The sequence below is a fragment of the Heterodontus francisci genome, chromosome 26 (assembly GCF_036365525.1).
Source record: "Heterodontus francisci isolate sHetFra1 chromosome 26, sHetFra1.hap1, whole genome shotgun sequence".
NCBI lineage: Eukaryota > Metazoa > Chordata > Chondrichthyes > Heterodontiformes > Heterodontidae > Heterodontus > Heterodontus francisci.
In genome coordinates this window covers 13,708,873-13,727,176 of record NC_090396.1, presented here as the reverse complement: position 1 = coordinate 13,727,176, position 18,304 = coordinate 13,708,873, and the positions used below count along the sequence as shown (strand labels likewise).

Below are 18,304 nucleotides of genomic sequence, written 5' to 3'. Positions count from 1 at the left end.
GTAACCATCATCATGAATCCCGTATGCTGGTGCCAGGGTCAAGGACATCACGGAGAGGGTGCAGAATATTCTGCAGGGGAAAAGGAGTGAGCCAGAAGTTGTGGTGCACGTTGGTGCCAATGACAGAGACAGCAGGAGATTTTCAGGAACTAGGGAGTAAGTTAAAGAGTAGGACCTCAAAGGTAGTAATTTCTGTATTACTAGCGAAAGTAGAAATAGGAAGATAGAGAGGATCGATGCTAGACTTGAGGCATGGTGCAGGAGGGAGGGCTTCAAGTTCTTGAGGCATTGTTACCCCCACCATGTGTCATCCTCGCTCTCTGTGTTCCCCCCACCACTCTCTGTCCTCCCTCTCTGTTTCCCCCCCTCTCTCTCTCAGACCCCCCTCTCTCTTTGTCTCCCCCTCTCTCTCTCTCTCTCTCTCTATCCCCCTCTCTGTTTTCCCCTCACTCTCTCTGTTCCCCTTTATCTCTATTTGTTTCCCCCTCTCTATCTGTTTTCCCCTCTCTCTCTTTAGTTCCCCCTCTCTCTCTCTGTTCCCCCCTCTCTATGTTTTCTCCTTTCTCTGTCTGTTTTCTCCTTTCTCTGTTTCCCCCTCCCTTTATTTCCACTCTCTCTGTTTCTTCCTCCCTCTCTCTGTTCCCCTCTCTCTCTTTGTTTCCCCCCTCCCCTCTCTCTCCCTCTTTCTGATAGTTGCACTGAGCGGGAGCGCTCAGCACAGCAGCTTTGTGGTTGGTCAGTTTGTTTAAAAACATCGCACTGTCAGTTTCACAGCTGACAGTTGTTGAAGCAGGAACGCGCTTCCCAATATCAGACAGATTCAGGGTTTTCTGGCGGGCTTTTAAAAAAAGTTGGAAAACCCTGAATCTGTCCAATGTTGTGAAGCGCGTTCCTGCTTCAACAGCTGTCAGCTGTGAAACTCAGTGCAATGTGTTTAAAAAGGCCACTCTGCAAGAAGAAGACAATGGGAAATTCCCCATCTCCAGTCATGAACCCTGCGAGAATGAGGAACAGCCTGGGTAAAATTTACATACACGGGCCGGATGGGAACCTTTGGCGGGCTGGATGCTGGTCTGCAGGCTGTATGTTGGACAACCCTGGTTTAAACTAAATTGACAGCAGAATGGGCACTAGCATATAGAATTGAAAAGAGGAATCAAGTGCACAATGTGAGAGTGTTGCACAGTACTAGAGAGGGAGTAGTTTTGTATGAGGAGCAAACTGAGAAGAACTACGAGGAATGTAAAGCCAGGGTTACAATGTATGCATGTAAATGCACAAACTATGGTGAATAAGGTTGGTGAGCTACAAGCACAAATAACAGTATGGGAATAAGATGTAGTGGAAATTATGGAAATGTAGCTTAAAAATGGTGAGGACTGGGCACTGAATATACAAGGATATAAAGTGTTCAGAAAAGATAGAGAAGGAAAACATGGAGGTGGGGTGTCAGTACTGATTAGGGTAGACATTGCAGTGTTGTAAAAGGAGGATGTTCTTGAGGCGGTAAGGACAGAATCCATTTGATTAGAGTTGAGAAGCAAAAATGGTATGATCACACGACTGGGGGTATTTTATCGGTCTCCAAATAGTGAGAGAGAGAAGCAAATCTGCCGGGAATCTCAGCATTGCATAAGAACTACAGAGTGGTGATATTGGGGTATTTTAATTACCCAAATATCGATTGGGATAATGTTATGGTAAAGGGAAAGAAGGGGGAGGAATTTCTCAATGGTGTTCAGGAAAACTTCCTTGACAAGTATGTCTCAGCCCAACTAGAAAGGAGGCATTGCTGGATCTGGTGCTGGGGAATGAGGTGGGCCAAGTGTCTGTTGGGGAACACTTGGATAAAAGTGATCATTGTATCATTACTAGACTAAGCAATGCAGAAAAGCAAGGAACAATGTGGAAGAGGGCTAAATTCAATGGCATGAGAAGGATCCAGCCAGGGTAAAATGAAACTAAAGACTGACAGGAAAAACTGTAATGGAACAATGGATTATCTTTAAGGAAGAAATACTAGGTACATTCCAACAAGGGTGGAAGGTAGGGAAACCAAAAACAGGGCTCCTTAAATGGTAAGAAAGATAGAAATTATAATGAAACAAAAACAAGGGTGTATAATGCATGTCAGGTGAATTCTTCAAGTGAGAATCAGGCCAAATACAATAAGTTGAGAGGGGAAGTGAAGAGGAAAATAAGACTGGTAAAGAGAGAATATGAGAATAGAATGGCAGTTAAGATAAAAGGAACCCAAAAATCTTCTATCAGCATGTAAATAGTAAGTGGATAGTAAGACGTGGAGTGGGGCCTATTAATGACAATGAGGGTAATATATGCTTAGAGGTGCAGGGCAAGGGTAGGATACTTAATGTGTACTTTAGAACATTACAGCGCAGTACAGGCCCTTCGGCCCTCGATGTTGCGCCGATCATCTGACCTACACTATTCCATTTTCATCCAAATGTCTATCCAATGACCACTTAAATGCCCTTAAAGTTGGCGAGTCTACTACTGTTGCAGGCAGGGCGTTCCACGCCCCTACTACTCTCTGCGTAAAGAAACTACCTCTGACATCTGTCCTATATCTTTCACCCCTCAACTTAAAGCTATGTCCCCTCGTGTTTGCCATCATCATCCGAGGAAAAAGACTCTCACTATCCACCCTATCTAACCCTCTGATTACCTTGTATGTCTCTATTAAGTCACCTCTCCTCCTCCTTCTCTCTAACGAAAACAACCCCAAGTCCCTCAGCCTTTCCTCGTAAGACCTTCCTTCCATACCAGGCAACATCCTAGTAAATCTCCTCTGCACCCTTTCCAAAGCTTCCACATCCTTCCTATAATGCGGTGACCAGAACTGCACGCAATACTCAAGGTGCGGCCTCACCAGAGTTTTGTACAGCTGCATCATGACCTCGTGGCTCCGAAACTCGATCCCCCTACTAATAAAAGCTAACACACCATATGCCTTCTTAACAGCCCTATTAACCTGGGTAGCAACTTTCAGGGATTTATGTACCTGGACACCAAGATCTCTCTGCTCATCTACACTACCAAGAATCTTCCCATTAGCCCAGTACTCTGCATTGCTGTTACTCCTTCCAAAGTGAATCACCTCACACTTCTCCGCATTAAACTCCATTTGCCATCTCTCAGCCCAGCTCTGCAGCCTATCTATGTCCCTCTGTACCCTACAACACCCTTCGACACTATCCACAACTCCACCGACCTTCGTGTCATCCGCAAATTTACTAACCCACCCTTCTACACCCTCATCCAGGTCATTTATAAAAATGACAAACAGCAGTGGCCCCAAAACAGAACCTTGCGGTACACCACTAGTAACTAAACTCCAGGATGAACATTTGCCATCAACCACCACCCTCTGTCTTCTTTCAGCTAGCCAATTTCTGATCCAAAGCTCTAAATCACCTTCAACCCCATACTTCCGTATTTTCTGCAATAGCCTACCGTGGGGAACCTTATCAAATGCCTTACTGAAATCCATATACACCACATCCACGGCTTTACCCTCATCCACCTGTTTGGTCACCTTCTCGAAAAACTCAATAAGGTTTGTGAGGCACAACCTACCTTTCACAAAACCGTGCTGACTATCGCAAATGAACTTATTCTTTTCAAGATGATTATAAATCCTATCTCTTATAACCTTTTCCAACATTTTACCCACAACCGAAGTAAGGCTCACAGGTCTATAATTACCAGGGCTGTCTCTACTCCCCTTCTTGAACAAGGGGAAAACATTTGCTATCCTCCGGCACTACTCCTGTCGACAATGACGACTTGAAGATCAACAACAACGGCTCTGCAATCTCCTCCCTGGCTTCCCAGAGAATCCTAGGATAAATCCCATCTGGCCCAGGGGACTTATCTATTTTCACTCTTTCCAAAATTGCTAACACCTCCTCCTTGTGAATCTCAATCCCATCTAGCCTAGTCGGCTGTATCTCAGTAATCTCCTCGGCAACATTTTCTTTCTCTACTGTAAATACTGACGAAAAATATTCATTTAACGCTTCCCCTATCTCCTCTGATTCCGCACACAACTTCCCACTACTATCCTTGATTGGCCCTGTTCTAACTCTTATCATTCTTTTATTCCTGATATACCTATAGAAAGCCTTAGGGTTTTCTTTGATCCTATCCGCCAATGACTTCTCGTGTCCTCTCCTTGCTCTTCTTAGCCCTCCCTTTAGATCCTTCCTGGCTAGCTTGTAACTCTCAAGCGCCCTAACTGAGCCTTCACGTCTCATCCTAACATAAGCCGCCCTCTTCCTCTTGACAAGCGCTTCAACTTCTTGAGTAAACCACGGCTCCCTCGCTCGACAACTTCCTCCCTGCCTGACAGGTACATACTTATCAAGGACACGCATTAGCTGCTCCTTGAATAAGCTCCACATTTCGTTTGTGCCCATCCCCTGCAGTTTCCTTCCTCATCCTACACATCCTAAATCTTGCCTAATCGCGTCATAATTTCCTTTCCCCCAGCTATAATTCTTGCCCTGCGGTATATACCTGTCCCTGCCCATCGCTAAGGTAAACCTAACCGAATTGTGATCACTATCGCCAAAGTGCTCACCTACATCTAAATCGAACACCTAGCCGGGTTCATTACCCAGTACCAAATCCAATGTGGCATCGCCCCTGGTTGGCCTGTCCACATACTGTGTCAGAAAACCCTCCTGCACACACTGGATAAAAACAGACCCATCTAAAGTACTCGAACTATAGTATTTCCAGTTAATATTTGGAAAGTTAAAGTCCCCCATAACCACTACCCTGTTACTCTCGCTCCTGTCGAGAATCATCTTCGCTATCCTTTCCTCTACATCTCTGGAACTATTCGGAGGTCTATAGAAAACTCCCAACAGGGTGACCTCTCCTCTCCTGTTTCTAACCTCGGCCCATACTACCTCAGTAGACGAGTCCTCAAACGTCCTTTCTGCCGCTGTAATACTTTCCTTGATTAACAATGCCACACCCCCCCCTCTTTTACCATCTTCTCTGTTCTTACTGAAACATCTAAATCCCGGAACCTGCAACATCCATTCCTGCCCCTGCTCTACCCATGTCTCTGAAATGGCCACAACATCAGGATCCCAGGTACCGACCCATGCTGCAAGCTCACCCACCTTATTCCGGATGCTCCTGGCGTTGAAGTAGACACACTTTAAACCAAGTTCTTGCTTGCCAGTGCCCTCTTGCGTCCCTGTAACCTTATCCCCTACCTCACTACTCTCAACAGCCTGTACACTGTATTGGTGTTTACTAAGGAAGAGGATGCTGACAAAATCTGTGTAGAAGTGGAGAGAGTAGAGGCAGTGGATAGGGTGAAAATTGAGAGGGAGGTGGGATTCGAAAGGCTGGCTATCTTTAAGGTAGAAAAGTCATCTGGTCCAGATAGCTTGCATCTCAGGTGGCTAAAGGAAGTGGGGGTGGAGATAGCAGAAGGGCTTGCCATAATCTTCCAATCTTCCCTCGATACAGGGGAGGTGCCAGAGGATTGGAGAGTGGCAAATGTGACACCCTTATTCAAGAAAGGGTGTAAGGACGTTCCTAGTAACCACAGGCCATCAGTTTAACATCAGTGGTCAGTACGGTTTTAGAAACAATAATCAGGGAAAAAATCAACAGGACTTGGAGAGGTTTGAGTTAATTGAGGAGAGTCAGCACAGATTTGTAAAAGGCAGATCATGCTTGACTAATCTAATTGAATTTTTTGATGTAACAGAAGGTTGATGAAGGAAATGCTTTGGATGTTGTTTATTTAGAAGGTGCTTGATAAGGTACCACATAAAAGGATAGTTAACAAAATTGAGGCTCATGGAATAGAAGGGTCAGTGTCCAATGGATAAAAAAAATGACGTAAGGACAGAAAACAGTGAGTCGTGCGAAATGGTTGTTTTTCAGATTGGAAGATGGTAGACAGTGGAGTTCATCAAGGGTCAGTGCTGGTACACTGCTTTTTTTGCTATATATAAATGACTTGGATCTTGGAATACAGAGTAGAATTTCAAAATTTGCCAATGATACCAAACTTGGAGGAGTGGCAAACAGTGAGGATGATATGAATCACCTGCAACAGGACATAGATAGGCCAGCAGAATGGGCAGATAAGTGGCAGATGGAATTTAATACAGACAAGTGTGAGGTGATGCATTTTGGCAGAAGGAATGGGGGAGAGGCAATATATATTTAATGGCACAGTTCTAAAGAATGTGCAGGAACAGAGGGACCTGCGGGTGCACAAGCATTGATCTTTGAAGGTGAGAAGACATATTGAGAGAGTGGTTAGTAAAGCATATAGGATATTGGGCTTCATAAATAGAGGCAGGGATGTTATCCTGAACCTTTATAAAGCTCTGGTTAGGCCCCGAATAGAGTACTGTGCCCAGTTCTGGTCACCACATTTCAGTAAGGATATGAGGGTCCTTGAGAGGGTGCAGAGGAGATTTACCAGAATGGTTCCAGGGATGGAGGATTTTGGTTATAAGGTTAGGTTGGAAAAGCTGGGTTTGTTCTCCTTGGAGCAAAGGAAATTGGGGGGAGATTTAATAGAAGTATATAAGATTATGACAGGCTTAGATAAATTAGACAAGGAAAAACTGTTCCCATTAACTGATGGTACAAGGACTAGGGGACACAGATTGATGGTTTTGGGCAAGAGATGCAGGAGAAATATGAAGAAGAACTTCTTTACACAGTGAGTGGTAATGACCTAGAGCTCACTGTCCATGAGGGTGGTGGAAGCAGAGACAATTAATGATTTTAAAAGGAAAGTATGGACAGTTGAAGAAAATAAACTTGTAGGGCTATGGAGATTGAGTGGGGAAGTGGGACTGACTGGATTGCTCTGCAGAGAGCCAGCATAGACTCGATGGGCTGAATGGCCTCTTTCTGTATCATAAATGACTCTATGACTCTATAATTCACCCCATTTCCTTCTCTGCTGTTCCTCTGTTTATTTTTCAATCCTGCTCACAGTACTCCAGGTGTGATCTAACCAGCCTTTCCCAAATCTAGACCCTTAGTATCCCTAAGTGAGTGTTGGGGGGGAGTCAGTGGGTGGAATCTAAGAGGGTTTGGTAGCATAATGGTTATATTGGGTTAGTAATCCATGGGACTGGACTAAAGATCTAGAAACAGGAGTTCAAATCCCACAGCACTTGGGAAATTTAAAATTAAATAACAGCTAGTCTCAGTAATGATGAAACTACCAGATTGTCATTATAAACCCATCTAATTCACTAATGTCCTTCAGGGAAGGAAATCTGCCATCCTTACCTGGTCTGGCCTACATGTGACTCCAGATCCACAGCAATGTGGTTGACTCTTAACTACCCTCTGAAATGACCTAGCAAGCCAATCAGTTGCATTCAGGATACCATATTCAGGAAGGCGGCTCAGTATCACCTTCTCATGGGCAATAAATGCTGGCCATGCCAGTGACACCCACATCACAGGCCGATTGTCACATACACACACTGTTACACAGCACAGGCCAACACTCACACACTGTCACATGGTACAAGCTGACACGCACACACAGGCAGGACACAGGTAACATGGAATGTCACCCTCAGATGTCGAAACACATTCAGCCACATGTCTCATTAAGGCGTTGGTGGTCAGTACCGGGGAAACCATTTTGCGTGCTCCATCCATGGATCATCACCCAGCTCCCAGTTTCGGAGTTCTCCATCGCAGTGAAAACATTTCACGTTGTCACGGTGACCTGTCAAACAGCAATTCTCCAGCAGTAATTTACATGATTAAACATGCATTCTCTCAGTGAGACCGATACCCAGAGTGTCAGCTGTGCGTCACTGGAACCCAAGCAATGTGAAACACAAATCTCAATTCAGGCCTTTTCCCATTTCCACCCTCTCTACGCTGAAGGCGCGGACTAGCGCTGGGCTATGGCAACCTATTCCCCGAATGTGACCATTCTTCACTTAATGGGGGGATCTACAGGGAAAGCCAAACTGTTTTCGTCCAATGTGAACCGACTTCCACCTTTCCAGAAGTGTGGTGGAGTGGGTGGGGGAGCAGTGGATATCACAGCACAATGGTCAGTGCAGTGGTGGGGGATGCACCTGGTAGGGCAAGCACCTGACATGATTTGGGGGGCGGAGTGCAAGGGATCGGTGTCACTGTACCCACTAAAGTCAGTTTCTGGATCCTGCCATTCCTTAGCTAATTTAGCAGTTATATAAGAGTGAAATAAGGGAGAGAGAAAGTATTTCCTCTAGTGGGAAATCTCTATGTGTCTTTTGTGGATGGGTGGGTGGGTGTTCTGTTTGATAGGAGGGTCTCTGCATGTTGGGGGGGTTCCAATGTTGGGGGGTTCTGTGTGTGTCAGGGGGTCTGTGTGTCAGGGAGTCTGTGTGTGTCGGAGGGTGTATGTGTCTCGGGGTCTGTGTTGGGGTGGATTGTTCTATGTGCGTCAGTAGGTCTCTATCAGCCTAAACACTGTCCATTCAGCTTCTGTGAGTTTCCCCAGGATATTAGTTCTTTGTGTGGGACAAAGGACAGATAGTTTCCAGTGCTGGATGTGTGTCAGCTGTTTGACACACTCATTTCATTTGTTAAAATTCAATGTCAGAGGTAGGGACTCCTCATTGTACAATCACACACACATGCGCACACACACATGCACACACGCGCGTGCACACACAAATGCACACAAATGCACGCACATGCACGCACACATATGTGTTTCCAACTCTGACTACCCATCTATTTCAGAGCTCGAAGCCTTAATTTTGCTTCTCTCTCCCCGTGTGGTCAGTCCCGTTCACACTCACTCCCAATTTGGATTTCATTAACTCTCTCCCACTTGCCCGATTTCTAGCCATTTTGAAAGATCCAAAATAAATCCCTGAATATTTCCTGGAAACTGTTTTTAACATTTCCCATTACTGAGGATGAGTCAGTATTAAATCGCCTGGTAAACTGGCACAGCTGATAATCTGTTTATAACTAATTCAGTGTCCTGGGAAATTTGTCATACTGATACTGCCTTATAACCTCAAAAGAATTCAAACAGAAAGGCTTTCAGAACTGTTGCCCAGAAATTATGACTGAAGCTCGAACAGACAGAAAAGACTGAAAGTATTGCATTTATATGGTGTCTTTCACAACTTCATGACATCCCAAAGTGCTTTACATCCAATGAAATGCAAAGTGTAGTCACTGTTGTAATGTAGGAAACATGGCAGCCAATATGCACACAGCAAAATCCCACATACATGAGCAAATGACTAGATAACCTGATTTATTGATGTTGGTTGAGGGATAAATACTGGCCAGGGCACCAGGGAGAGCTCCCCTACTCTTCTTCAAAATAGTACTGTGAAATCTTTTACACCCACCTGTGAGGGCAAATGGGACTTGGTTTAACGTCTCCTCTGAAAGACGGCACCTCTGACAGTGCAGCACTCCCTCAGTACTGCACATGGTAAAATGTAAGAGATTTAGAACAGAGAGCAGGAGAATCTTCTTCACACAGAGAGTTGTGAGGCTGTAAAATTGACTTCATGGTTAATGGTTGAGGCAGAAACTGTGTCAACAATCAAGATCAGATTGGATAGGTGGATGAAGGAAAAGGAGGTTGAAGGTATATGATAACAGGGTAGGTAAATATGATTATAGAATGATACAGCGCAGATGAAGGCCATTCAGCCCATTGTGCCTGTGCCAGCTCTTTGGTAGAGCTATCTAATTAGTTCCACTCTCCTGCTCTTCCCGTACAGCCCTGCAAATGTGTTTCCTTTCAATTATTTATCCAATTCCCTTTTTCAAAGTTGCTGTTGAATCTGCTTCACCGCCCTTTCAGGCAGTGCATTCCAGACAACAACTCATTGTGTAAAACTATGTTTCCTCATGTCACCTCTGGCTCTTTTGCCTAAGTCCTGGTTACTGACCCTTCTTCCAGTAGAAACAGTTTCTTCTTATTTACTCTCTCGAAGCCTTTCATGATCTTGAACACCTCAATTAAATCTCCCCTCAACCTTCTCTAAGAACAATCGCAGTTTTTCCAGTCTCTTCCCATAACTGAAGTCCCTCATCCCTGGCGCCATTCAAGTAAATCTCCCCTCCATCCTCTCCAAGTGTTTAACATCTTCCTAAAGTTTGGTGCCCAGAATTGATCCAGCTGAGGCCTACCTAATGTTTTATAAACGTTTAGCATGTCTTCCTTGTTTCTGTACTCTATTCCTCTATTAATAAAGCCAAAGATCCCATATGCCTTTTTAACGGCCTTCTCAACTTCAAAGACCCCCCAGGCCTCTTTGTTCTTGCACTCCCTTTAGAATTTTACCATTTATTTTATGTTACCTCTTTTTGTTCTTCCTACCAAAATGCATCACTTCACACTTCTTGGCCTTAAATTTAATCTGCCATGTGTCTTCCCATTTCACCAGTCAATGATATATAACAAAAAGAGCAGTTGTCCTAATACTGACCCCTGGGGAACACCACCATATACCTCCCTCTAGCCAGAAAAATAACCGTTCACCACTACTCTCTGCTTTCTGTCCCTTAGCCAACTTTGTATCCACACTGTCATTTAATCTCATGGGCTTTAATTTTGCTAACAAGCCTATTATGTGGTACTCTGTCACATGCCTTTGAAAGTCCATGTGCACAACATTAACCGCACTACTCCTATCAACCCTCTCTGTTACTTCATCAAAGAACTCACTCAAGTTCATCAGACATGACTTGCCTTTAACAAATCTGCGCTGACTTTCATTTATGAACCCATTATTTCCCAAATGCCAGTTAATTTTGCCCTGCAATAAAATTTCCCCACCACCAATGTTAGCCTGATTGGTCTGTAGTTACTGGGTTTATCCCTCTCCCTCTTTTAAATGGATGTAACAATTGTAATTTACCACTCCTCTGGCACCAACTCCTTAACGAAGGAGGATTGGAACATTACAGCCAGAGCTTGCACGATTTCCCCTGTTACTTCCCTCAGCAATCCAGGGTACAGCCAATCCAGACCAGGTGACTTTTCTACTTTGAAGGTTGCCAACCTTTTATGTACCTCCTCTTTTTTTATTTTATCTTATTCGTTATCTTTACAGCTTTTTACTATTTATATGTTTATGACAGACTTTTGAATTCCCTTTTTGTTAGCCAGTGATCTATTCTCATACTCTCTTTTTGTCCATCGTATTACTCTTTTCAGATCTCCTGTATACTTTACATAATCAGTTTGGTTCTGTACTGTATTACCATCCTTACATTTATCATAAGTCTCATCTTTCTGTGTCATTTTAACCTTTATATCATTAGTCATCCAGGGATCTCTCGCTTCTGATCCCCTTGCTTTCTCCCTTCGCGAACGTGTCCACTCTGTACCTGAATCATTTCCTCTTTGAAGGCCTTCCATTGTTCAGTCACTGTTTGCTAGATCCCTTTATGCTTGATTATCCCTTGTCCTTTTCCATAACTATTCTAACTCTGATTATATTAAGATCACTATTGCCCAAATGGTCCCCTAGTGAAACATGCTCCACTTGCCCCATATTGTTGCCCAGAAATAGATCCATTGGGCTGGAAACACACAGACCAAGAAAGTTCTCTTTCTTAGAACTGTTTTATAGATCATCGGTGTGACTGCACCTTCACCCTTGTTTATTGTTAAAGAAAGAAAAGCAAATTGACATTTTGAAAAGTTAAGTAAGAGGCAGTTGGGGTAATTTAAACTTTGGCTGATGATCTAATATTGGCCGATATTTCAGTTTTCTTGAAGTTAGCAGATGTGACAACTGCGGACATAGTGACAGTCGGGGACGTGGTGACATTCGGGGACGTGGTGACAGTCGGGGACGTGGTGACATTCGGGGACGTGGTGACAGTCGGGGACGTGGTGACATTCGGGGACGTGGTGACAGTCGGGGACGTGGTGACATTCGGGGACGTGGTGACAGTCGGGGACGTGGTGACAGTCGGGGACGTGGTGACATTCGGGGACGTGACATTCGGGGACGTGGTGACATTCGGGGACGTGGTGACAGTCGGGGACGTGGTGACATTCGGTGACGTGGTGACATTCGGGGACGTGGTGACAGTCGGGGACGTGGTGACATTCGGGGACGTGGTGACAGTCGGGGACGTGGTGACATTCGGTGACGTGGTGACAGTCGGGGACGTGGTGACATTCGGGGACGTGGTGACAGTCGGGGACGTGGTGACATTCGGGGACGTGACATTCGGGGACGTGGTGACATTCGGGGACGTGGTGACAGTCGGGGACGTGGTGACATTCGGGGACGTGGTGACAGTCGGGGACGTGGTGCACAATGTGTGGCCAATTTAATCCTGGTCAAAGTTAAAATTAACGCAGCTATCCACCCACTGGCCAGGATTTTATGTGGCCACCTGAGGCAGGGTTGGAGGCGGGGGGGGGGGCCTGGGCACTAAATACCATGAAGGATGGTGGGGTGTCGTAAGGCCCGTCGCTAGGAAATTTTCCCGGGGGCAGGATAGGCCGACCACAGGCTTTCTGTCCAGAGGCCAGTTGAGGCCCTTAAGTGGCCTATTAATGGCCTCTTCCCGTCGCCACTGTGATCTTACCAGCGGCAGGGGGGGCCTCTGCCACCTGGTGGGGGCACCTTGTAAAACAAGGCACCCTCCGTGTGGGCTTGAGGGGAGGTCCCTCTTTCGTGGGCAATCTGTGGCCCATGGAGGACCCCCACCAGGAACCAGTTTATCCCCCAGGATCCCCCTCCCCTGGTCTGCATGACTATTCCCCACCCCACCTCGCCGGATCCTTCTAGACTGGCCCCAGTGACCCCACCTCACTTACCTTGGGTCGGAGGTTCCAGCACTGGGCCTGGGTTTGAGGCCTCTGTAATACGGGCAGTGGCCATCACTCCCGATAGTGCCGCCAGTACTGCTGAGCTGCTGGCCCTCTGACTTGATTTTTTAAAAAACGGAGGATTTCTCTGGGGTTGGGTGGGGGGCGGGTGGGTGCGGGTGTGCATGAAAAGGCAGAGCTAGGCTTTTACCTGCCTTTTCGGCTCGGCATCAGGAGCCCCACCTCCAGCACAAAATCTAGCTCACTGTGTGTTCAATCCACAGAGGGAAGCAGTGCTGGGAGTGGGAGGAGAACCACCATTTTATGTACAGAGAACCTACAGCACAGAGGCAGACCATTCAGCTCAATAGATCCATGCCAGTGTTTATGCTCCTCCTGCCCTTCCCACATCCTTCTATTCTATTCTCTGTTGTGTGTTTATCTAGCTTCCCCTTAAATACATCAACACTATGCACCTCAACAAATCCATGTGGTAGTGAGTTCCATATTCTAAACACTCTCTGGGTAAAGAGGCTTCTTCTGAATTCCCTATCTTATATTCATACCTCTAGTTTTTCATTCCCCCCTCAAGTGTAAACATTTTCTCTACGTCTACCCAATCAAACCCCTTCTTAATTTTAGTGACCTCTATAAGGTCACCCCTCAGTCTACACTTTTCGAGAGAAAAAGGTTCCAGCTTGTTCAATCTCAGTTTTGGTATCATTCTAGTACATCTTTTGTGTACCTTCTCCAGATCTTGGTCCATAGTCCTGCAGGTTTACAGCACGTCAAAGGCATTTCCTCGTGATTTTTAAATGTGATGAGGGTTTCTGCCTCTACCGCCCATTCAGGCAGTGAGTTTCAGATGCCCACCATCCTCTGAGTGAAAATTCCTCCTCAACTCCCTTCTCATCCTTCTACCAATTACTTTAAATCTATACCCCCTGGTTATTGACTTCTTTGTTAATAGAAATAGGTCCTTCCTTTCCACTCTATCTAGTTCCCTAATAATTTTATCCACCTCAATTAAATCTCCCCTCAGTCTCCTTTGTTCCAAAGCAAACCACCCCAGCCTATCCAATCTTTCCTCATAGCTAAAATTCTCTGTTCCTAGCAACATTTTCATAAATTTCTTTTGTATCTTCTGTAGTGCAGTCATGTCCTTGCTGTAATGTGGTGACCAGAACTGTATGCACTACTCTAGCTGCAGTCTAACTAGTGTTTTATACAGTTCCAGCATAACCTGTCTGCTCTTATATTCTAGGCCTTGGCCAGTAAAGTATCCTGTGTGCCTTCTTGACCAGCTTATCTACCTGTCCTGCTACCTTCAGGGATCTGTGGACATTCACTCCAGGATCCCTCTGTTCCTCTACACTTACCAGTATTCTACCACTCACTGTGTATTCCCTTGCCTTGTTTGCCCTCCCCAAATGCATTATCTCATACTTCTCTGGATTGAATTCCATTTGCTACTTTTCTGCCCAACTGACCAGTCCATTGATATCTTCCTGCACACCGCATCTTTCATCCTCGCCATCAACCACATGACTCGTTTTTATATCCTTATCCTTTCTAACAAAATGTACCACCCCACACTTATCGTTATTTGAGTTCATTTGCCAATTGCACACCCATTCTGCAAGATTATTAATGTCTTCTTGTACTTTCAATTCAATATTGCAATCCTGCTGTGTAATTTTGAAAAGGTGCTGAGCCTTACCTGTATAGAAGAAGCCCGCCCGGGCCAGTTGTGGTGGTCGGATCGTGAGGTTGGCTGGCCAGTTCTCGAAGGTGCTCAGTCTCGCCTCTTCCATCTCCATCTCCACATTGATTGGTGGTACTAGCTCCTCCATGCTCATCCGCTGGAGCTGGCTAATGATTTGCCCGTCCACCACGTCGGCCTCTTGCCGCTTCACACCGGGGTCAGCACCAGGGTCGATTGGATCGCTGTCAAGGTCAAGGGTGCAGGTGCATGTGCGAGGAGGGCAGCACTTCCCCTGCTCTGACCTGGCCTGTCTGCCTGGCGACCAACGTCTCAAGATGGCACTGCAGAAGCACATGTTCCGGCCTGGCTGGTTCTGGAACATTCTCAGAGGCCTGTCTTCTGGCCTTGGATGCCAAGAGCCTTGGGGTGGATCAGGAATCTGCACGCTCCTCTGACAGCCTGCTCCTTCGGCAGAGCTGACTCCTGGACTCTCACACTGGAGCCTCCCAATGGGATCAGTCACCACAGGGAGCTTAGAGACTGCATGAAGCCAACTGTGATCCTCACAGGCTCTTCCACCAAAGTACCAGCTCCCCACTGCCGTCCCAGCTTTCAGGCAATGGAGCTGGTTGCCCGGGCAAGGTGGCACAACCTTGGCCAAGTCATGGGTCAGTGAGGGTTCACCTGTATACGGAAACTGCTCACAGGTCTCAATTCTGTAGGGGTCAGAGAAAATTGCACTCCCCCTCTGTGCACGTTCCCTCTCCCTCTCTGCACTCCCCCTCCCCATCTTCCCCATCTCTGCACTCCCCCTCCCCACCTTCCCCCTCTCTGCGCTCTCCCTCTCAGCACTCTCCCTCTCTGCACTCCCCCTCCCCACCTTCCCCATATCTGCACTCTCCCTCTCAGCACTCTCCCTCTCTGCACTCCCCCTCCCCACCTTCCCCATCTCTGCACTCTCCCTCTCAGCACTCTCCCTCTCTGCACTCCCCCTCTCCACCTTCCCCATCTCTTCCCTCCCGCTCTCTGGACTACCCCTCTCCTCACTCCCCCTCTCCGCACTCCCCAACTCAGCACTCTTTCTCCCCACCTTCCCCCTCTCTGCAGTTCCCCTCTCCGCACTTCCCCTCCCTGCACTCTCCCTCTCCGCACTCTCCATCCTTTCCAAGTACTTGGGGCTGGTCTCTGATTCCAGTTTTAAAACAACATCTTTGCTTGTTATAATTGTGTGAGAATGCACAACTAGGGAGAAAGCAAGACCAGCTTCACACCATCAAAGAACCTTTTAACCATGGCAACTTGCAAACCGCTTCTAACAACCCTTCAAACTATTGCATTTGGTTACGCCAGAATCACTCGCAACCTCTTTTTACTGACGTCACTCAGCACAAAGAGAAGACAAATTAACAGAACCCCATAAACCAATGAACTCACTTAAACCTAAATAACGCACCCAATCAGGCATTATCACTGGTCGGACAGTTTCCAGCTCAGACTCAGCCCTGGGAGTCCTATCCCTTCAATATTGCAGTAAGTAATCACTCTCAGAGGTAACTGTGCATTAGGCCGGCTTACAGGACAGTTTGCTCTGTGACCTTCCCTCGTTGTCCCAGTGCAGCAAGTGTTGAGCTCAGACTGATTCCATGTGATTACAGCCAGCCTGGACTGGAAAGAGCCAGAGTCACATTATGCTGAGCTGGTCTCCACTCGCACAATCACAGCCTCAGCCTTTTGTCGTATGTTTATTAACCATGCCACGTCATCTTTGAAACACAAACTAACTTTTATACAGATAGTTAGATTCAAATACTACTTTAAAAAGTCTTCTTGATTTCAGATACTAGTTTGGTCGCTGTAAGATGCACAAATGGTTTTGCACTAGCAGAGAATTGTTTTCTGAGGCTCGGTGGGTAGCACTCTTATCGCTGAATCAAAAAGTCATGGCTTCAAGCCCCACTTGAGCCCATAATCCTGGCTGACACTTCAATGCAGTACTGAGGGAGAGCTGCACTGCTGGCAGTGCCATCTCTCGAATGAGATGTTAAACCTGTCGGTCCTCTCTGGTGGATGTAAAAGATCCCATGGCAATATTTCAAAGGAGCACAGGACAGTTCTTCCTGGGGCCAATATTAATCCCTCAACCAACACCACTAAAACAGATCATCAGGTCATTATGACAGTGCTGTCTGTGGGATCTTGCTGTGCACTAATTGGCTGCTGCATTTCCTACATTATAACAATGACTACACTTCAAAGATATGTTATGACCAGGTGAGAAAGGTGCCTAGGGGTCTTTTCAGCCTTCACCTGATCTTAGTGTAACAGGACTTTAACTTTTAAACACACCGTGTTTTCAGTACCCCTTTGGTGAATCTTTGTTCACTGCTTTCCAATGATAAGGCAAAGAAATGAGCATAAACAGTTTTCTCAGGTTTAAAGAAGAAAAGTGACATTTATTAAAACTTAAACTCTAATTCCACTAATGTCTACGGATACACGCCGTGCTCCGCACTAACATACATACGAGATACGCACATGCAAATAGAGACAGAAAAGAGCAGAAAAAAAAAGTAGAGAGATTTGAGGCAATATCAGAAGAGTTTCTTGTTACTGTGCTTCGAGTTCACTGTCATCCTTTTGTAGGTAATTCTTGCTTTTCATTGGGGCCCAGTATTCTTCTTAAACCTTGTTCACTTTTTTTTTAGTTTAGTTTAGAGATACAGCACTGAAACAGACCCTTGGGCCCACCGAGTCTGTGCCGACCATCAACCACCCATTTATACTAATCCTACAGTAATCCCATATTCCTACCAAACATCCCCACCTGTCCCTATATTTCCCTACCACCTACCTATACTAGTGGCAATTTATAATGGCCAATTTACCTACCAACCTGCAAGTCTTTTGGCTTGTGGGAGGAAACCGGAGCACCCGGAGAAAACCCACGCAGACACAGGGAGAACTTGCAAACTCCACACAGGCAGTACCCAGAATTGAACCCGGGTCACTGGAGCTGTGAGGCTGCGGTGCTAACCACTGCGCCACTGTGCTGCCCTGTAGGAGACTTTTCTCTCTTGGGGTTCCTGTGTCTTTACTGGATTCCAAAGCTGGTGAGAAAGAGATGAGCAGACAGGAGAGAGGCGGCAGCAAGCCAGCCACCAGAGATCTTTTCCAGTCCAGGAGCAAACAGCTTTCTGAGTTTTAAAACTCTGTGGCAAGTTCAAATTCAAAAATCTCCAACAGCCTAAAGGCTGGCTACCTGACCCAAACCCGACAGGACCCGACATGTGTCGGGTTTGGATCGGGTCAGGTCAGACTTCCGGGCCCGGCATTCGGGCTCGGGCTGGGTTGAACACGCTCCATCACAACCTCAGGTGAGTGGCTCCAATATTCATGTAATATTTGGACTAGAAAGGTGGTTTTGTTACAGTTATTTTAAGCGTGTGCAGATCAGCAACAAAGTGAAAAACGGAAGTTAGGTTAACTGATGGTCGGGTCGGGTTGGTTCAGGCGCAGGAAAGAATGGAAGGACTCGGGTTGGGTCGGGGTCAGATGTGGTTCTGTCAGGCTCTTATCCGGTTTCGTTTGCAGACCCAATCCGGCCTTTAGTCTGACCATGTCTTCTGTGTATTGGGGAAGCAGGGACTGATTTCTTTGTTCCAACACTGTCTGCTCGTATGCAAAAAATGTCTTTATGGTGTGGGGCCTGGCAATTCCTTGTGATAGGGCCTCGTTTCTTCCCAGCAACAATTTTAAGTTTTAAT

The 18,304-nt window shown here is 46.2% G+C and overlaps 1 protein-coding gene across 1 annotated transcript in view; it reads right to left on the bottom strand.

Annotated features, from left to right (window-relative positions):
- Positions 1 to 17,827, bottom strand: part of LOC137384488 (baculoviral IAP repeat-containing protein 7-like) — a 42,487-nt gene extending 24,660 nt beyond the window's left edge. Inside the window, exons 1-4 of the mRNA XM_068058627.1 lie at positions 17,636 to 17,827; positions 16,116 to 16,205; positions 14,556 to 15,237; positions 7,660 to 7,759 (exon numbers count right to left, since the gene is read on the bottom strand). Coding sequence (XP_067914728.1) covers positions 7,660 to 7,759; positions 14,556 to 15,237; positions 16,116 to 16,205; positions 17,636 to 17,827 — 1,064 coding nt within the window. The remainder of the gene's footprint in view (positions 1 to 7,659; positions 7,760 to 14,555; positions 15,238 to 16,115; positions 16,206 to 17,635) is intronic.
- Positions 17,828 to 18,304: the final 477 nt, after the last annotated feature.